General features: G+C 48.1%; 1 protein-coding gene across 1 annotated transcript; it reads right to left on the reverse strand.

Annotated features, from left to right (window-relative positions):
• Nucleotides 1–21,079: 21,079 nt before the first annotated feature.
• Nucleotides 21,080–21,619, reverse strand: LOC144146627 (uncharacterized). The gene has a single exon (XM_077678563.1). It carries the CDS (start codon nucleotides 21,617–21,619, stop codon nucleotides 21,080–21,082), a length of 540 nt encoding a protein of 179 aa, XP_077534689.1.
• Between the last annotated feature and the right edge of the window lie 459 nt (nucleotides 21,620–22,078).

A 22,078-nucleotide genomic window follows, 5' to 3' on the forward strand; every position in this document is an offset into this window, starting at 1 on the left:
AAGCTCAAGGTGCGGCCGCGGCCGCAATACGTGCCGCGGGCTAAGCGCACAGCGGTGCCAGATGTCGCGTGACGATATCACGTGGCGTTCAGCGAAAACGTAGGGTGTAGACCCGCAGATGTGCTTGGTGAGTGCACCACCGGTCTTCGCCGTTTCCACGCCGGCTCGTAGCTTAATCGGTAAGCCAACAGGCTCATGCTGCGCTTTTGAATTAGTTGCAGGTTAGATTTTTCGCGGCGCCAGCAACTTCTTTTACTTGTTCGCGGGAGTTTTCTGTTGACACCAAAGGGCGCGAAAGATTCCTTGGGGGGTAGAGGTAAAAAGCTTTGCTTTAGAAAGCAAAGCCACCTGTAACAACGCCTTGTCACATTTTGTTCCCACGTTTGCCTACGCTAACCACTCCTGGCGCGGTATTCTCGTGCATGTCCGTTTTGTGTCCCTTTCATAAGCGGCCGTTTTGAGCAAGTCCTGATTGGCAAAAAGCGAACAACCGGAAGTGAAGCAATGCAAGCACGGCGGAGCTATAAGAGGCGGCTTCGCGGAGCCGACGATTTTTCGTCGCCATGCTGTTGGTTCACTGGCGTAACAATAAACACATAAAAGATTGATCCAACTAGGTTTAGTCTTTTCAAATGTGTTTACAGGAACAGTTACTCAAAAGTAAATCCACAGCTCACCTAAGACTAGAAATACGTCCAAGTGAAACGGACACGAAACGGACGTTTTCAAAACGGAGAAACACGAGAATGCCGCCCATGCTCCCTTCAACATAAAAATGACGACTAAAACTCTATGTTTTTTACAACAGCTTTAAAATCTGAAAATGAAATACCAGAATTCAAACAGCCACATTCGTCACCGGTGCCAAAGCGGCGCTCCGCACGTCAAGGTGGCGGTATGATGATGATCATGATCAGAGGCCCTCCCTTTGCATGGGGACGTCGATTTTCACCAACCGATTTGCCTCTGTTGTTCTAATCATTTCTCCTATGCGTCACTAACCTAATGCGTTAGCCCACTTTCCCCCGGTTTTAAACTCCCACCGTTACCCCCTTCAGGCCCTTGCACACCTGTTTACGACTCCCCTTCTGTTCTAAATTCTAATTTGGCATATTACACTTCCTACGTCCCACTCTCTTCCCCACTTTTCTTCAACCACAGCTCCAGCCGCCTCTTCATCACATCTTTGGCGCTGAAGTTGAGGCTCCCCCCCCCAAACCAAATCAAAAATCCTCTTTCAACGTCGCTTTCCCCTCGTCCCGCCACGGTCGTATCTCTGTGCGGAATATGACAATATGATCTACGGTCTCCCGATCCCTGCCACAGCATAGAGCAATTCCATCCAGTTGCTAGTAGTTAGCCGTGTACGCCCGTGTTCTGAGATACCCCGCACATGCTTCAAAAAGCATTGCCCTGCCTCGCATATTGCCATAGAAACCGTTCTTCCTGATTTCTAGTTTCCCTGGTTAACTGCTGCTTTTACATGCTATTTAACTGATTTGTATACCCCATCTTCCATTACTGAACTTCCGTACCGCTTGTTCAGCTGTTTGGTCCTCGTCGACACCGCGTGTATATGCTCCTCATATACAGGTACTTAAACACTCTCGCGGGCCATTTTCCCTCCTACATGCCACGTAGTCTACCCTCAAATTTTATCTTGCTCAGCGCCGTCCTTACCTCAAAGGACTACCAGCACCTACCCTCCTGTACCGTTTCGTTCGTAGTTTTGCTATGGGCCCCTCGGACCAGCCTGCCTACCGCCCTCTGAATCACCTTCAGTCTCGCTTGGGCTTCTGATCTCCTCATATAACCTCATGCATTTGACGTGTCTGACCTCGTGCATACAACGTGTTGTACCAGTTGTACAGCACCTCATCGCGACGCGTTTGCCAAGCAGTGCTTGTAGCAGTTGTAGAGCACCTTCCAAAGGTGGTGACACGCATCCCGAACGAGTGCAGCGGGGCAAACCCGGCCAATATACGTTAAAACAATGGTCATGCTTTGGTGCCAGCGTGAGCGGTGATGTGATCGCTCGGCGAAGTTTTCTTGCGCACGTTGGGCAGCCCATCCACCAGAATAAACAGCATCGCTGTTGAAAGAGCATTTAGGTAGTCCACTCAGAAAAGTCCGTGTGGGCTAGCGAGCTCGGTCTGGGGTGCGACAGCTACGTACATGAACACGCGCACACGCCCCTGCACCTTGAGTACTGCAGTGCACGGTGTGGCCGCCGTCCCGCCACCTTTAGGTGTCCGTCGCCTGTGCTAGGGCACAGCGCTAGCCTGCGTGCCCAAACGCCGAAGGAGAGCAGCGGCCAGTTCATCGTAGTCGGTGAGGCCTGGCGGACGAACCGCGTGGACCTTCTGAGCTGTTAGAGATCATCATCATCATCATCATCACCAGCCTATCTACGCCCACTGCAGGGTAAAGGCCTCTCCCATTATTCTCCAATTAACTCGGTCCTGTGCCAACTGTGACCAATTTATCCCCGCAAACTTCTTGATCTCATCTGCCCATCTAACTTTCTGCCGCCCCCTGCAACGCTTGCCTTCTCTAGAGATCCACTCTGTTACCCTTAATGACCAGCGGTTATCTAGCCTTCGCATTACCTGCCCTGCCCACGTCCATTTCTTCTTCCTAATTTCTACTAATATGTCTTTAACACCAGTTCGCTCCCTGACCCACTCCGCTCCCTTCTTGTCCCTTAATGTTACACCAATCATTTTCCGCTCCATTGCCCACTGAGTCGTTCTCAATTTATGTTGAACCTTCTTAGTGAGCCTCCAGGTTTCTGCCCCGTAGGTGAGTACCGGTAAGATGCAGCTGTCATACACTTTCTTCTTCAGCGATTATGGTAGGCTGCTATTCATTATCTGAGAATGTCTGCCATATGCACCCCACCCCATTCTGATCCTTCTAATTATCTCTGCCTCATGGTTGAGATCCGGGGTCACAACTTGGCCTAAGTAGATACATTCGCTTACCACTTCCACTGCCTCGCCACCTATCTCAAACTTCTGTGTTGTCCCGAGCTTATTGATCTATACTCAAGTTTTCTGCATATTAATTTTCAGGCCCACGGTTCTACTCTGTTCACCCAGTGCGGAAAGCAAGCTTTGCAATTCGTCCCCCGAGTAACTTAGCAAGGCAACGTCAGCAGCAAATCTGAGGTTACTGAGGTATTCTCCATTAACCATCACTCCCACCTGTTCCCAATCCAACGTTCTGAATTATTCTTGTAGCCATGCGGTGAATTACATTAAAGAGATTGTGTCTCCTTGTCTGACACCCTTCCTTATAGGTATTTTACTGCTCTCCCTATGGAGGATGATGGTAGCTGTAGACCCATTGTAGATATCCTCTAGTATTCTTACATAATGCTCATCTACCCCATGGTTCCGTATTGCCTGAATGACTGCTAGGGTTTCGACCGAGTCAAATGCCTTCTCATAATCTATGAAGGCTATATATAGGGGTTCAGTATACTCAGGGCACTTCTCTATCACCTGATTGATCATGTGAATATGGTCTGTTGTTGAATAACCTTTACAGAACCCTGCTTGTTCTTTAGGTTGACTGAAATCTAAGGTTGCAGAGATTCGGTTAGCGATTACCCTGGTAAATACCTTGTAGACGACTGACAGTAAGCTGAGCGGCCTGTAATTTTTCAAGTCCTTCATGTCGCCTTTCTTATGAATTAGGATGATGTTCGCGTTCTTCCAAGATTCCGGTACCATTGCGGTCATTAGGCATTGCGCATACAGGTTTGCCAGTTTTCCAAGTACAATTTCTCCGCCATCCTTCAAGAGGTCGGCTGTTATCTGACCCTCACCAGGTGCTTTGCCCCCTTTCATTTCTTTCAAAGCCTTCCTTACTTCTTCGGTCGTTACTGGTGGGATGTATATATCCTCTGGACTACTGTCTCGTTCGGCATTATCCTGTATGTCCCGGCTACTGTACAGATCCCTATAGAGCTCCTCGGCGACTGTGACTATTTTATCCCTATTTGTGATGACATTGCCTTGCTTATCCTTAAGTGCATACATCTGATTTTTCCCCACGCCAAGACGTATCTTCACTGCTTTTAGGCTACCTCCGTTCTTTACAGCGTATTCGATCCTCTCCATATTATACTTCCGTATGTCAGCTGTCTTACGCTCATTGATTAACTTCGAGAGCTCGGCTAGTTATATTCTGTCAGCTGCGGTAGAGATTCTCATGGTTTGCCGTTTCCTGATTAGATCTTTCGTCTCCTGTGTAAGCTTACCGGTATCCTGTCTAGCCATAGTGCCCCCTACTTCTTCTGCACACTCCGTGATAATGCGTGTAAGGTTGTCGCTGGCTTGCTGTGTCGTAGGCTCGGCTTCATCGTTAAGGGCGGAATATCAGTTCTGCAGCGCGATCTTAAATTCTTCTACTTTACGTCCTACTGTTAGCTCATTTATCGGCTTCTTTCGTACTAGCTTGTGGTGGTCCCCCCTCAAATCTAGCTTAATTCGAGATCTTACTATACGTTGGTCACTACACCTTAACCTTTCGAACACTTCCACATCCTGCACGACGCCAGGGTTATCGCATAATATGATGTCTATTTCATTTTTCTGCACCCCATTCGGGCTCCTCCAGGTCCACTTCCGACTCTCCCGTTTACAGAAGAAGGTATTCATTATGCGTAGGTTATTCCGTTCTGCAAACTCAACTAGTAGGTCCCCCCTGCTATCTCTACAGCCCAGACCATAGTTCCCAACTGCCTTGTCTCCAGCCTGATCCTTGCTTACTTTAGCATTGAAGTCCCCCATAACTATGGTGTTAGAGATAGTACCGCCTAGAAGCGGCGGCCACGGGAAGTATTCAGAGCCACCGTCACGAAGGTTCGACGGCCACAAACTTCCAAGTATCATTTGGCTTGAAGAGGGTGGCGAGGGTACCTGCACAGCAACACTCTTCATTGGCGTTGTGGTGTTGAAAACGCGGCGCAGCGGCCGTTGCATCAGCTGTCATTTTGCTCGATGTTTGTGTGTTGGATGCTGATCGGGGTGACGTACCTTGTTTGCGCTACCTACTAAACTGAACTAGATTTTGAAAATTCCAGAAAAAGACAGGGCTAACTACAGTTGGCGACGGAGAGAAACCTCAAACAAAACGAGAAGAAAGAATGCTACCGCCACGAGTAAGAAAGGTTAGGGGGGAGACGATCCATTAGTATCAAACCTATGCTTCTGTAGCAGCATTAACGAAGACCAAGACGACGAAGCACAACTCTGAGGCTCACTGCGCGAGCCACCTGGCACGAGCAGTCAGTGCTCCCAGGAACTCCGGGCGTTCGGCCAGGTATAGCTGCCACTGGCCCGTCAGCTGCTGACGTGTTCTAAATCTATGTGTTGTTCTGTGGCTCGGCGTTTTTATTGCCTCGTGTTGCCACACTTCCTTTGAACAAATCAACCAGGCCATTTACGCTATGATTTCTACCCAGGTTATATGCTTTCCAATTTTATGTTTGCTATCTATGGTTTTTCGGGATGCCTCTTTGTAAGAGCCTCTATAAATTGTTTACTTCCTTCACAATTCTGTAACTCTGTCCTGTTATTTGTGTCTGCAATTCTGTATGTCTGTATATATGTACTAGGGATTTCCCCCATACTGACTTAGGCTACCTTTTTTCTAATGTCTACCATCTGTATGGTGATCAGTGCGGAAGTGCAGGGGAACGTTCTTCACATTTTTAAGCCATTAGTAGAAGCGTGCCTGCCGAACCTCACTGTTCATGTGTTATGCCAATTTTCGGAAACAGGCTTTTATTTTCTTGATTGTAAACCGCGTCGATATAGGAATCCTTCTTCCTCCCTTGCGTGTTAAGCTAGCTCGTCTGCTACTTAGATGGCATAATTGCACTTTCGGCTTTCACGTACGTGAAATGAAGGTAGAAACCTTTGCTAATTACATGGTATTTAAGTTTATATAAATAACTACAGGGCTCTTGTCTGAGCTTGCCGATTTAATCCTAGGTGGACAGGCTTCCGTAAGAATCTGAACATGGTAAGAGTAGAGATAGTTTGATTCACTGTAATTATTGCCACCCAATGTTCTTCAAAGTTTTTGCCTATTTTGGTAGCTGGGTTATCATCAGTGAAGAGGCACATTTAGTAAATGAGAGGAAACAATACCAATCGAATGTCTCGACCGGCACCACACAAACTACAACCGCTTTAAAGCCAATCGTGAAATGATTGAATTAGCCAAATTGCAAGTGATTGCAATCCAAATTGCAATCCTGATCATGCAAAGGTGAAATTTAAATATAGAGGAAAAGCTTCACATTTAGTCACAGCCAGAAGTATGAACCGGGGAAGACGCCCCTGATCTCCCCGAAGACGTAGAGGAAAGGGTTGGGTTGAAGGGAAATGGAAAAGGGTACGAGATAGGCGAAGGAAATAGGGACAGCGAGTTTTTGTTCTGATCCAAAGATGTCTTACCCCTTTTCAGGCCTGATTCCTTACCTAGGGAAGAGCATCGCACTTTGCCAATTCACAAATTTTTCAGCCTCTGCTATGGGCTGCCACTCACCCGAAGGTGCTGCGTTCTGGGCTCCGACAGCCGAAGGAAGAGAAAACGTATAAGGGTGAGGCAGCAGTGGCTCCTCCCGTGACACTCGGTTTCACAATCAGTCATTCTGGTGGGCCCCAACTAGCGGTTCTAACGATTCTTCAAGAGCGTTTTTCACTAGAACGGGCATACCCTCCCGATCGCTCCTCTCTGCGTGACGTCTTGTATCTTCCTCCAGCCAACTCTTGTGCTCACAGGAGAAACCATCTTCTGGCTGCAATGGGATCGTTCTAAGGAGGTCAGCCGGCCTATTGCCGGTGATCAGCAAGGAGGGTTTCGCCGGTAGGTGTACTAATTCGCTCGTTCATCGTTTTACCCAAGAGATCTAGAATACGACTTGCGCTCCAACCACTGCTTCCTAAGTTGTCAGTTCGAAAGCTGGCCACCATAAGCCCCCCCCCCCCCATAGGAATTGATTCTTTAGACCTACAACGTCCGCGTCGGACGTGTGCGCACGTTCATCGTCCAAGAGGGAACGGCTTCCGCGAATTTTAGGAGGACTATCTCACCGAAATGTTTATGGAATTACAATTCCAAGGTCCAACCACGGTAGTCACCAAGGCTGTCCGCGCCTCCATCCGCACCGCGCATCGGTCTCTAGGAAGGCACTTGCCCTCAAATTACCTGCGCGCTGCTGTAGAAACTCCCTTTGGGTGATACATACCCCGAAAGTGGGTCCAGGTCGTCGATTCACCGCTGTTATTGCGACTGACCAAAGCTAGGGAGCCGAAACTGCCATTGCCCAGGTAGTCGGCAAGGGGCCACGTGCAGGCTGAGAGTGATATTCTTCCCCCCACAGAAAAGAGGCACAGTAAGAATGTTTTCATATTGAAGTCGCAATTGGAGTTTATACGTCGAAGCTGGATATGTCTAGGATGTGGGATACTGTTGTGTCCGCGGCGAAAACTCTTTCGTGAAAGTGAGGGTGACGAGAAGTTAAGTAAAAATAAAAAAATAAACAGTAAAAACAAATGAATTTATGAAAAGCAAACGAAAACCGCCTTCCACGATCGCGTCGGTGCAGAAATTCTCCCCAAATCGCGATAGTGGAAGAGCTAACAGCAGCAAACTTACATCGCCAAATCAAACGTATAATGCCCTTCTCAGCATACTCACATTTGTGAGGATATGTGGCGCCTACCTGACGTAGTGTGGGCCTGTTAAGTTGGCCAAGGGAAAATATTTCTCTCAGTGCATGCACACCTACAACAGGAGTGTCGTCGTAGGTGTGCATGCACAAACCTTACAACACGGCTGTAAGGTTTGTTTCATTGACGCTTCACCAACAAACATTATATATCACTTTGCCGCCAAACGACTGTGCCGTTACGTCGAGTTTTATTTACTTGTAGGGATTACGTATTTCACAGTATATGGTTTTGTACCTTGGTTCCCAATTCTGTGTCTCCCGATTTCGTGTGGCAAGCGGCATTTCTGGCTGTTCACTTTCGCCGAGCAGAAAGCTCAGTAATATTGCCTGCCAAACGTAGTATGGGCGGGTGGCCGGATCTATAAAAGCAAGGTAAAAAATTTTGAACTTTTATTGTGGTTAGCCGAAAAACGAGAACACCCGTTTGCGGTAATTTGTTTATAATCGTTAAGGAGTCGCTGCTTTGAGTAGGTCGCAACCCCTTTTCTACAAGCTCACTCATAACCCGGCTCTCACTTCCCTTCTTAAAGACTGTATTTAAAAATTATAGCAGGGGAAAGATGCTATCATGTGGCCTTGACATGAGTGATCTGAGTCCCCAAGCTCTTAATGAAATTTTTTAGCCACGGTGGGCAGTATCACTCGGTTTTTTCTACGTGAAAAGTCCTTTTCTCAAAGTTCCTGCCATGTGTGTGTCAAAAAAAGAAAACGGGGTGAAGGCACATTTATAAAGCTCTTTTTCTACAACGTGTGGTTAGGGATCCTGGTGAGGAATATCTGCCTCACACTGGAAGAGAAAATGCTGCTTTCCCTATGTGTTCATTATGATGTGAAGAAGCTACGGGTGCTTGGCTAGGAGCTTTCATATGCCCCCATGTCGTTTTAGTACGGATAAATAATGGTCACTTCAATAAAATATTGGTCAAATCACCGATGATATTTTGGTCATCCATGGCCTTTTAGCATTTATGCAATCACTACAGACAGTAACCGCAGCCTGTTGCTGATCATAATCCTTGAGGTCATTTTGTACATCGCACCATGCATCCACATATAGTGTGTTTAAACACATGGTTTTTAGTACCAAAACAAATGCCAAGAAAAATTTACAAAGTGGAGGAAGCTCACACCTTGGCCTTGAAGGTAGCAAAGCTGTACGCAACCGTAGCATTTTTCCTGTTTTCGCGTCACCTCGTTGTTTTACCCTCCCCGCTGTACGCGGGACCACAGGTGGATGGTCCCGCGTCTTTCTCTGTCGCACACGGTTCTGTGCCACACGTGGCTTTGTGGCCTTTCTTTGTGGCACACGTTTATCGCTGCGGTGGTGGCCTTCTTGCCATCCTCCACCACGTCTCACGCACGGATCCCGCACAGGTATTCTTTCCCTCCTCGCCTGCCACCTGTCTTCCCGTTATCAGGCCGCTGCTCCATGCAGTGCGCTTGCGAAAGTGAGTGTAGTTTGACCTCTAGCGCTCAAGGGCAAAACTGGTTACCCCGTGAAGACTGCCCGATGTAGAGTAGTGTAGCTTGCACTACAAAAGAACGTTTTTATGTGTAGGTACACTGAGGGTACCTTGGCCACAGTGAGGAGTGCGGGGGTAAACGCCTCGACGTATTTGTTACTACTAGTAGTAGAAAACGTTCATTGGAGCAAAAGGAAAAGGGAACGGGGAGGTGTTGATACGTCCCTTGTCCACGATGCCTCTTGACGGGGTAATGTATTCATTACTACGCAAGAGTTATTTCGAATAGCTTCGGCGCAAACTGCCGTAGGTTTTATTAGGTGGTTCGGGCACGTGTCTAAATAATCAAAGTAATAATAGTGAAGATAAAATACGCCCTCAGTTGAAACTTTATGATAGCTTCGTACCATAAATGTGCAAACTTGTGACAAAGCTAGGCAATTGCATTTGTTTTCTCTTGACCATCAGCCAAATCCCTCCGGGGCTGTGTCAGTCTTTTGTAGAGATAGAATGTTTCTCCTCGGCACACAAAATTTCACTCGGCCAATGGACTATTGCAGAGAACAGCTGTAATTTTGAGTAATTTTGACGTGTGGGTGACCTTTCACGTCGAAAAGGTCAACACGCAGCTTGCTAGTGGGCACTTGCGGGAAGGGCAGAGTGCATTTCTGAAATAAAAAAGCGGCCACGGCGGCTTTGACGTGTGCGGCGTACTTTAATGCAACACGACGTGACCTGCCTTGGCGTACACATCGCCTTCTCACCAGTGTCGGGGCGCCGCCATGAATTTGTGGTCACCCTTTGGCTTGCTTCTTTGTGAAATGAATGCATGGGATATCTTATTTTTAAGCTTCGATTAAATAGTTTTCTTTTCATATTTTATGCTTTCCTCGTCTGAAGAAATTTTTTGCTGTGTTTTGCAGTGAGGTCAACGGAGATGGTTCTGGGAAATTGGCTGCAACAAGTAAAAGTTGCGCTTCCATTCCTAGTGCTTCGCCGTCCACCGCAATCTACCAGATGGCCCGCTCTAGAAATGTATAAAAGGACATCAAAAAAAGAGTGAATCCTTTAGGTTTCTCCTCAACTGTGGAATGAGTTTAGCTCTATATTGTTCACCCAGAACAATATAAAGCCTCACATATTTGCCACCTTCAATTCCTGAAAGATTAACGAGATGCCCAACGTTCGAAATGTGATCCGCTGTTGAAGATGCTGTTTACCTTCTAAAATATTACATACAAGTTTAAAAGCGCAGAGGTGGTGTTACTATTCTTTCTAGGTTGCAGGGATCAAACAATTGGAACACCATCACAAACCCATAAGGTAATTCGATAAAGGCACTACCGTATAACAGATACGGCAATGCTTTCTGCCGACAAAGCGAACGTTATTGTCAGCTTAGACCTCTCTACGCCACAAAGATGTAAGAATCACCGGGAAAGAACATGACGTTGAGCAAAATGTCTATAGATTCCAGGTGGATGCGTAAGCGGGTGTTCTGCAGCTGCTCGCAGATGGCAAAAACTAATAAACAAAATGGCTATTAAAACGAAAGCTTTTATAGCGGGACCGATGGCATCCTGGGAAAAAACTACCACATTTCTCGATAGACCGGTTGGTCAAACTAGAAGTTGTGATAAGATCTCTGGGCACCCTGCACGTGCATGAAACCGAGCTTTCATTGTGTCAAAACAGTTACTTGAAAGTTGCGAAAAAGGAACAGTTCCAGATAAGACAATACCAGCATCGATATGGAGAAGGAGTAAAAAGAAAAAAGAATGCTTTAACTCATAGGCCACATATCGGTATCCACTTACACTCTTGGTAGATGCGTTTTTTTTGTGTGAAAAAATTGTTGCATGAGTTCGTATTTGTTTTTGATTTCGGTCTTTAAAGGCTTCAATATCGATTGGACGCACTTTCAGCGACGGTTGGAAGCAGGATGGTTCGATGGTTGGAAGCGATGGTTGGAAGGTTTCATGAAGTTTTATCATAGTTTTGATGTTAGGAAGCTTTCGCCCTTGTCTGAACTTTCTTTAGGAATGGGTGGTAAAATTTTTATTGCCACCTGTTTTGAAACAAGTTTTGAGCCCCTGTAATTTGCGAACCTAGGATGACACTTCGTAATATCTGGCTGTGGGTTTCACCCGTTCCTGCTGCATTCAATGCCGCGCTTCTTCGACAAAGTCACGGCGGCGCTTCTGTGAAAAACATGTAACCAAGCACGAAGCTCCAAGGTATTTATTTTTGAGCTGAAGGGCCTAGTTACGGAAAATTACGACGACTTTTGGGTCTCCCTTGATGCGTGTTTCTTGTTTTCAAGGATTTCGTTCGAGCGTTGAGTCAAAACGTGCAATGCTCAGCTTTATAGAGACTAACTTTAGGACAGCTCTCCATTTAATGTTGTCGAGCTTCTGCCGCTTCTCGGTTGTTGTGCCCGGGCAATAGTTAGTTTACTCACAGTAGTGATATATACAAGCAGACATTTTGAACGGGTATAAGGGAAATGATCCTCGTAACTACCACAAACGCAATGATGGAACCTTTTGTAGTGAAGGGCCAGTGCAGTGTGGTGGCCAATCCGCAGAACCAGGGGTTTAGCGCTGGCCGAAGGCAACGGGCCAGCAGGGAAGAAGAAAAAGAAGGAGCTCGGAAGCGGTCGGGCAAGACGACAGCAAAACGGCGCCCTCGTGGTGTAGGCCCGAGGTCCGTCGTCGGCGCTTCCTTCGAAGTTTGCATCCGTCGTGGTGTAGGCCCAACGACAGCCCTGGGTACCGCCACGTTCTTCGCCGGGTCGAACGTTAACAATAACGCCGAGTTGAGGCATCTCGGCGCACACATCTCGTCGGCTCTGCGGACAGACTACCACCTCGCGTCGATTCACCGAGGTGACCGGCCCGACCCGGCTCCACCCGTCGTGCCCGTCCCACCGGACTTTAGGGGACCGGTTCCTCGACAGTCCTCTGCGAGACTTGTGAATATTGTCTTTCCTCTTTCAATACCTACCCGTTTGGATTGCCTGTTGAATATAACGCGTGTGTTTGTGTAGACAGTAGTCCGGCTCATTGCTCTGCATGCGGTCCGGCCCAACATTCTTGACACATTTCGTCTCAGAAGTGCTGGAATCTTCCTAGCCACAGCCGAAGATACAGAGAGAGAGAGACTCTTTATTAGGAAAAAAAGGCGGACATATTTTATCATATGAGTTCACCGACGCGCTACTCTGGAAATAAAGGAGGAGAGAGACAAAATGATGTAGCTGTATTTAGGAAAAGCAATACACAAACCATAGAAGCACAGTAACATGCAAATAAAATAGTATTTCGCTTCAGGGCATTGCTTGTAATGTTTGCAGAAAGAAAGGGAAGGCTGTAATGTCAGATAAACCAAAGTCCTCGAGGAACTCTAATAACGTGGGAAGCGCTTCAGGCTGAGCGGAGGAATAGAGCCATGGTACAAGTTCCAGTCTTATGTGTAATGGTGAACGGCGGATGCATTTAATTTCATGCTGCAAACTACAGCTTGATTTGTTGTAAGTAGAGCACTCTAATAATATATGTAAAACAGTTTGTGAGCCACCATTGTCACAATATGGGCTGCATGTCTGGCCGATCCGGTGTAGGCAGGAATTTCTAAATTTTGATTTCTGACGATGCCGAAAATACAACGCCTTTAGTCAGCCGGGTAGTTGTTGTTGCACCCGCTTTCTAATTTATGGGTCTATGGTACGTAAGAAACTGCGATGGTACTCTGTAAAGACCAAAAAATGGTTTCGTTCCACCAGAGCGAGTGTATTAGTCATGGCTCAGGCATCATGTTTTGTGAAAAAAACTTTCTTCCTGGTTTCCCTTTACCCTGGATAGCGACTCATGCTGTTTCTAGCACAGCTAACAATGTTTATGCTCCGAACGTTCCTGAGCGTAGCTTCCAAGGTGAAAATGACGTCAAGGATACCGGCAACACTTCCCACGCCCAAGTATTTTGCGCGGGTACAGGTGCCACTGGTATATCCTGCAACGTGTTGGTTTGCTCAGAAAGTAGTCTGGAATAAAGAGGGGCGGCTAATGGCAAGTATAACTGTACCGCCATCGTGAAAGACTGTTGTGATGAAAATGATCACCATAGTTTTTCACGTTCTGGCCAGCATACAACTTGGCAGAACCTGCCTGCAGGTTGCTACTATGTGGGTGCTTCAGACTGTTGCGGTTGCCTATAAGGTGTAACTCAGGCCGATTACATGTCGAGAAGTGTGCTTCCCCTACAAGGTGCTTCTAAAAGGGAGAAGCGTAGAGGGTTTAGGATTTTCGCCCAAAATTCTTTCATGAGTTCATACCAAATAGATATTCGTCTGAGTGACAACACTCGTGCTGCCTCGGCCAGAACTGATACTATTGTTCATGCTGAGCGCATGCAATCAGTGCTGCGCAACCAGTCAGCAAGTTGTCAGCAAGTACCTTTTCTATCGAAACGTCTCTCCCCTACTAGATGAAAAGGCAAAACTTTCAAGGAACTGATCAGAAAAAACACCAAGGAACCCACCAAGCTGCGTAGAGCCGTTAAGGTTCCTAGGTTTGAAACGAGCAAAAGCTCCCGTAACATCAACTGCGACAATAACTGGAGACAGAAATTCCCGCCACTTGGATGCCAGAGCTGCAAATTGCTCGGTAAACTGAATAACAGACTCAAGCCGCTAGCCGAAAACCACTCAGTAGTGTGTTTCCGAAACCGAGGCCGAGACTGGCGTCGCAGCCATGTAAGAAAAAAATTACACCATCTTCCCGTGGGGAACCCTGATTAGGATGCGAAGCATCGTGGCGGTTCTGTGTGGTTCCATTGTGTTGCCGTTATGTTGAGTGATCTGGTTTTTACTAGCACCAGAGGGAATTCCGCGTCCCAGTCCACACCGGTGGCAAAGGCACGCAAGTGCTGTTGTGTTACGGTGAGTAGGCGGTGGTTCTTGAGGCGCCGAAACTCGTCCATCATGTTCTTGTCGATGTTGTCTCCGGGTCAGAAGCATAGAGCTATTGGACTCATATGGGACTCGTGACTAGGGTTCCACCCCGTCTGACGCCTGCGAGCGTCACCTGAAATGGGCTCAGCGAAAGTTGTTTCTCTCTCTCTCTCTGTGGTAGAATAGGTAGTCTCCGTCAGCTTTGGTGAGGTAAAGGTTGTTGACATTGGTGCACCGGCTGAGAGCAATGTACACAACCTCCTCTTCGCAGCTTTGTCTTCTCGTTCTTCTTCTTCTTCGGCGGTTCCCCTACGGGAAGATGGCATGGTGGTTGAACGCGAACCTATTGTAACAAAAAAAGACCAGCGTCTGGCTTCCGATACGGTGATGGAGTCGATTAGCGAGACCGAGAGCGCCCCCCGATCCTCCTCTTCTTCTTCTCCTACTGTCGCCCTGCCTGCGCATCTTTATTTCTTAACATACTCCGCCGCCGCCAAGTTGGTCAGGAGCTAGCTGGCAGCGGCACTGTCAGTGGCGAAGTCTGGGCCCCGCTACGACCAATTTTTCGACTTCCATAGCCCCGCACGATTTCTTAGCAGCGATGCTTGTAGGCTGGCTGGGCGATCTAGTGGAGACTTCGGCTGGGTGTCTCGGTGCCGTCGATCTCGGTAAACGGTCTTGTCATTCGAGCGAGGCAGTGCAGGTCTATGGCCAATGTCACGGGCAACGACCGCTTGCGGAGTTGCTGGATCAAAGTGGCTTAGGGGATAAAAGTGAGGATTGCGAACAGTCAACCGGAAAGAGAGACCATGCTCCTGGTTTTCAGTCGCCAGGCAGCCACCAGGATCAAACGGGAACAGTTCATGTAGACTGCCAAATTTCCAGAGAGCGTCACGGTAGTGTGATGGCATTGCCGTTGCCTCCACGTCTGATACTGCTTCCATGAAGAAATATGTGTGTTCGATCAGCGTATCCGTTATATCCGCGAACAATAGGACTTCGCTTTCGCCGTACCCAACAAGGTACAAAGGCTTGTCCCGAATCGAGTTGCGCTTGCTGAAGAAGGGGTGGTCACCATAGAAGCATCTGTTCTGCTTCGCCACGAGGATACCTGCCCACCGGGCCTTGACGAGCGCGGCCGAAGCTCGCTTCCGGGCGTCGAAGCTCGCTCATGGATTGTCGGAGGAGCAGGCGCTTTGTTATCTCCTGACGCGAGTTCATCTTCTGCACGAACCGCGTTTTGTTGCTGAACCCAATGAAAACATATTTGACTCGAAACAGGGTTGCTGCACTGCTGGTATAACGAGAGGTACCTCACCGACGTAAAGGTCGCAACAGGGAAGCTCGGAGGTTTCCAAGAGTCGCATCATCGACTCTAGGCTGTGGCAGAACGGCTCAGACGTCTCCAGAGCGGTAGTCAAGTCGTCGAAGCGATGGATGCGCGCTGACGTCTCCGAAGTGAGAATCGCGTCCGTGATACCAGCGTCCGTCTGGTGCCACTTCGACATCTCCAAAGCAGAAGACTTTGACTAGGCTAGATTCACGGCAGGGCCGCTCGGCCGTCTCAGAAACGGTAGCCGCGTCACCGATGCCGAGGTCCCAAGAATGTCCTTGAGGCTTCCCCAAAACTGCAGTCATGGAAGCAGCAGGACTGCGCTGTTGCTGGAGCCTCTCTCCCTGGCTGAGCACCTCGGTGTCCTGCTTGGCGTCCTGAAAGGCCGGAGCGCATCCGTAGCCGTTTCCCTGTTCTACCCACGCACCAGTCATTTCCTGTACGGTGTGCACGTCACCCGGGACCAATGTCCGCCGGGTCTCTTCAAAACGCAAGCGAATAGCCGAGGTTGCGATGCGGGTAGTAAACAGAGCCGCCTGAGGTTGAGGAGCGGGACTTGCAGAATAGTCTTGGCTCGCGGAGAAGCGTACACGCGTTCGCAGGGCGCAGATACGCTCGTCAAAATCGATCGCTTCCAAAACGTCAGCATCTAATTCTTCATCCTTCAGGTTCTCCTGAACTTGAGCGACGAGTAGGTGAAGGCTCACCTGGTCATGCAAGATGAGGTCGAGGACATTTTGTCTATCAAGGGCCGTTGCTGCCTGGCTCCGCAGCAAGGCGACAAGGACTGTCATGGTCCAGGAGACGGTCGATCGCAGGACATCTCGGCGACTACGAAGAGCGTCCACGGCACCAGTCGATGAAGCAAGATGCTGGGGTTTCGAATACCACGGGAACAAGGGCGGGCTTGGGCACGAGCGGAAAGGGGCGGCGGCCGAGGGCAAGGCTTCCAGGATGAAGCTGTACGAACGTATCCAAGCCACGTGTGCCTCTGAGCCGCTGCGCAGTCGAACGTAGAGCCGCTCGCGCACCAGTTCCCGGGTTTCGGCACGAGAAAATGTGTAACGAAAGAAGGCCAGCGTCTGGCTTCCGAAACGGTCATGGAGTCGATTAGCGAGACCGAGAGCACCCCCCGATTCTCCTCTTCCAAAAAATCTGTAGCGAAAGAAGACCAGCGTCTGCTTCCAATGTGGTGATCGAGTCGATTAGCGAGACCGAGAGCGCCCCCCGATCATCCTCTTCTTCTCTTACTGTCGCCCCTGCCTGCGCATCTTTATTTCTTAAAACCTATCTCGTGATGGATTCTTTGGTTGGCCAATCCCTAGGGGCATCCTGCCAAAATCAGCACCCGTGGCGCGGCGGACGGGGCTGACTGAGCTGCAAGGCGCGTGGCGCTTCCCGCCACAGCTTTCCCACGGGAAATTCAGCATCCCCCTCTAAAGTTTTCAGTTCGTCGTTCACGTTGACGTTCACCTTCGCGTGCCTTCGTTGTATCAGTAGCTTCTTGACGTAGTTTGAATGAGTCAAGGACATAAGGCGCGTTCGTAGCACTTGCTCCTGTCCCGGATTTGTAGCGTAGAAACTGACAAAAATATTAAATTTAAAAACCAAAGAACGGATATATTAAAATTAAACTTGGTCGAAAGTGCAAAAGCACCGCGTACCTCCCGTTGCGGCCAGAGAGTCGTGGGATCGAAACCGGGCTCCGCTAACTATTTCTTTTTTTATAGTGCAGTATCGCGGAGCTGTGGGTGTAAGGAGAAGAGTTGCGCATGCGCAGTGAGCGTGTGGACGCCGCCGCCATCAATGACGCAGGACAATGCAAGCCTAAGAAATGCTCCGCATTTAAAAGAGAGCTCTGGAGGCTGTAGAGGATAAAGGTTCCGGACATAAGCAACTCTTAATCACCTAGTTATGTTCTAAAAATAGAAATCTATGCGCATCGTTTTCTTTCAAGTTTTTCAAAGGACTGATCCTTTAAACCTACTCAGTGACAAATGTGCCCATGCACTGTTTTTGGACATGAAGTGTGTAGTTCTACGCGGGACATTTGTTTGTATTGCTCCTAAGCGTAACTGAAGTTCAGGCTGCGGACAGCCTCATCCACTTTCTCGTTTCCCATGATGCCGCCGTGGCTTGAAAGCAACTCGAAAGTTACACGATGATCAGCGCCGTATGCGAGATGATGAAAATGCTTCGCTTCCGGCTGGAAATGTTTGTGAAAGCTTAAACAGCCAGCATTTTTCAAGCTTCGGAGCGCTGGTCTTGAATGACAGGAAACGGCCCTGTAAGACGATGGCTGGCAAGGAATATGCCGAGTGGCTTCTTCAATACCGCATAGCTACGCCGACTTGGGCAAAGTCGGTCGTTCAAGGTAATAAGACAATGCTTAGTGAGCTAATAAAATAAGAATTCCTGATGAACTGCAGTGGAAGTTTGCCGATTCATCTGTGTAAATGTGAGTAGATGCAGAGTAAAGTATCATAATATCCTAACGCGTCATATGTAGTAGGCTAATTTGAGGCATGCCCAATTTTCGAATAAATTGCGCGAAATAAATATTTTATCCCGAGGGGTGCCCCAGACCAGAGCGGGAAACTTCGTAGCGTGGTCGCTGTGCTTCAGCTGGAATTAAGGAGTTAATAGCGAGTATTTTAGTCGGAAGCTGGAATTGTGGTTTTCTTCAGGGAAATTGCACGGGACATGGTTTCTTCGTTGTAGCTTGTGCCTAAAGTGAAAGCGGTGTGTTTGTTGAAGCCATAGCACGCGCAAGTCAAGCTACCGGATTCAGAAATTCTGCCAGAACACAACAAGCCGTTAGAGAGTCCGAGACACTTTCGGAGGCAGTTATATATTGTTTAATTTAGTGCGTTTTACTTGAATGTTTAGGTTGCAGCAGTACAGGGAGGCTATAGCGCAACACGCCATCAACATACGCCTCTAAGAGCAAAACCATAGGGCCGCAGTCGCTGCCACCGGAGGTTTCTGCAAGGTATCCTTTTATTTGTGATGCTGTTGGGATTCGAATCCTAAGCCTGTTCACTAACGGGGCCTACGAGAGTTTTCTGTGTGATAGGGACGCAAGATATCTTCAGATACTTACCAAACAAAGAGGCCCGCCACAGAGAATTCAAAAATATCTATCGGAAGCTTTTCACAATATGAAATCTGACTTTTACGGTATTTGACAATTTCGCAGAATGAGCGTTGAAGATTTCTTTAACAAGCAGCATGATGGGAGCTTGCTTTAAAAATTACACATAAAAGCTTTATTTAAGGTATTTGTTGAAGATTCATAGAACGGTTTTATACCTATCCCAGACATGCTTCTGAGGCACTCCACTAAGCGGTTGTCATTTATTGTGTGCAGAAATTACGGGTGCCGAGGAAAATACCTAACCTTTATGGTAAATCAAACGTGCCGCTCTTTCACAGCACCGCGTTTGAACAGGGAGGAGAGCGCGGGACGAAGCTAGTACTCGGCTAGACCAAGCAAAATTCATATATCTGAGAAGGGACTACCAATTAGGGTGTGCTTTTCCGGGGACTCTGTGTCGTTCTTGGGAAGCGAGGAGGGGTAGTAAGAACCTGATATCACCACTTTCAGTTGCTGCATACAATTGTTCACAAACAACAACCGTTGAAGTTACTCCTCACCTAACCAAACAGGCCGGCTTAGAAGTGGACAAAGTGGAAAAAAGTAACTGCAAATATTTAACTCATGCTGCTATGGAATAATATCCCGATGCGTTTTATTTGTAAAGAAGGAAGCAAATCGGCGACTCGGAATCTGGGCCAAAAGCACGCCACGGGAACGTCGACGAGGATTATGTCAATGCGTCCTGCAATAATATACCTCCAGCCCAACAGCCAGAACCTGTCACGCACTTTCCGTAAATGAATTCTGCACATCGGCATGCGCCTTCTAGCAAGCTGAGTTTTTCATTTGTCAAAGCGAATGTCACTCCAAATTTTCAGGTGCACTGTACTTCGTGCTATGTCCCCAATCCAAGTTTTTGTACATGGGTGCAACAGGCAATCTACACAGAAGACTGATGTAGCACAGGAATGATGTGACCCCGGGTAACGCGACACTAAATGCAATTTCGGATCACGTCAGAACCTGGGACATATAAGTTTCAAGCAATTTACAGATATTTTTACGCGCTTGCTGCCTGAGTGTGTAATTACTGAGAGATCCTTAGAAACACATCACAAAATCTGCGGCTAAATTCACAACTTGTGCTAGCAAGCATAGATAAGAGCGTTTTTTACACCACTGGGTATTATCAACAACATAGCGGTGAGGGTGCCGTAACTACGCAAATTTCTCTTTCGACTATGCCAGGGGCCTGTTTTTTTCCAAAACACTATTCCTTCGAGCGATTTATTTCCTAGGGTCCTAAGTACTTGAGACCACGGCTGCGAAATTGGAAGCAGGCTTGTATACATAACACAGCCCTTGACAGAGTGCCCCGGATTTTACTTTTAATAAATCGAGCGGTAGGTACGTTCTCCGCTAGTGCGCAATCATCTTACGTGGACACATATGTGTACATTTCTATCCCTTTCTGTATATATATACTACCGCAGGAGGATGAACTATACTCCTTACAATAAATATTTATATATATATATATATATATATATATATATATTTATATATGTGTGTCCTTACGGAATCCCTCGTCCTCTACATCTGTGTTCTACTATATATATATATATATATATATATATATATATATATATATATATATATATATATATATATATATATATATATATATATAAATATAAACAAATATACTTTTTTATATATATTTTTTATATATAATACTTTGGAAAAGGTAGCGGCCTCAGGCCTCTACCACCGTTTCGACAAGGAGACGTGCCTTTTAAGTGCAATGCACTTCTTAAGCGACCCTGAACCTGCGTCCACCGGCGATGTCCGCATCACATACCCACGTGGGGGATTGGCCAGGAATCTCCTCGTCTTCCTTGGCAACGGGGGGAGATGGGCGCGCGCTGCCTGGCCGCTGACATGGCACATACCCACGTGGGGGATTGGCCAGGAATCGGGCGTGAGAAGGGCTAATGCACCCACTTAAATGCATCTTTCTTTCTTTTTAGTTGTGTGTGTGTGTGTGATCTCTCTTTCGCGAACATTACCGTACCGCGCAAATTCAACTCGTGCATTCGCTCTTTCACATTCTTCCCCTCGGGGAAATGCGGGAAATTTTCTATCTGGTGACCATATTCAAAGCACTCTCGTACCCTAAATATATATATATTATAATGGGGTTTATTGGCAGGTCTTGCAAGAGGCACCAACGAGGTCTGGCCGTTTCAGAGTCCAAACGAGGTCTGGCGTCCGCGCGCAGGTCTCGCGCCGAAGCACTGTCGATGGAGCTGCCACTGTGTCGCTACGGGAACATATACCCACTGGTGGATTGACGCCACTCAGGTCAGCCTCCGCTTTAGCCGAACACATACCCGCTCGGGGAGAGTGGTGCTCTGACGGTCGTGCACTATCTTTGTTACAATCACCCCCGGGGACAGAAGGAGCCATCCTTGGTGACTCAGGGCGATGCGACGATGAGCGGGTCGTAATAGGGCGTGAGACGCTGAACGTGAACCGTCTTGCGGCCACGGAAGCGACGATCGGTAATAGGGGTGACCGGCTCGACGATGTACTTTACGGGAGACGTTTTTTCGACGACTCGGTAGGGACCCTGGAATTTCGTCTGAAGTTTGCTTGAAAGCCCTGGGGCCGTGGACGGTGTCCGTAGCCATACAAGGGAGCCAGCAGCGTAAGTTGGCGTTCCATTACTGTCGCCGTGGCGATACTGCGGACGTCCTTGGTCTGCCGCCGTGAAGGAGCGTGCCAGTTGGCGGCACTCTCCGGTTCGCTTGGCGATTTCCGAGACTGGAACACATTCCGAGATGCCAGGCCGGTAAGGAAGGATGGTGTCAAGTAGGCAGGAAGGTTCACGCCCGTACAGCAGAAAGAATGGTGAGAAGCCGGTGGTTGACTGCGTGGCCGTATTATACGCGTACGTGACGAAAGGAAGAACTAAGTCGAAGTTCGAATGGTCACGAGAAACATACATCGACAGCATGTCGCCCAGTGTACGGTTAAAACGTTCGGTCATCGCGTTGGTTTGGGGGTGGTAGGATGTAGTCTTCCTGTGAACAACGCGGCATTTACTGAGCAGCACCTCCACGACTTCGGACAAGAACACACGTCCCCGGTCGCTCAACAGCTCCCTGGGCGCTCCGTGCCGCAGAATAAAACATTGAAGAAGGAAGGATGCGATATCGCGAGCAGTGGCAGTGGACAGTGCAGCTGCTTCCACGTACCTTGTCAAGTGTTCAACTGCCACAATAATCCGATTGCCTGCGGCCGCGCTGGGAAGTAGACCGTAAATATCTATTCCAGCACGGTCAAAAGGTCGTGCTGGACACGGTAGAGGCTGCAATGCTCCCGTGGGATGTTGAAGGGGACACGTACGACGCTGACACTCTGTGCACGAGCGAATGTACTTGATCACAAATGTGTACATCCCCCGCCAGTAGTA

Source organism: Haemaphysalis longicornis, unplaced genomic scaffold (genome assembly GCF_048455015.1).
Source record: "Haemaphysalis longicornis isolate Haplotype H1 unplaced genomic scaffold, Haemaphysalis longicornis Haplotype H1 scaffold_7, whole genome shotgun sequence".
NCBI classification, from domain to species: domain Eukaryota; kingdom Metazoa; phylum Arthropoda; class Arachnida; order Ixodida; family Ixodidae; genus Haemaphysalis; species Haemaphysalis longicornis.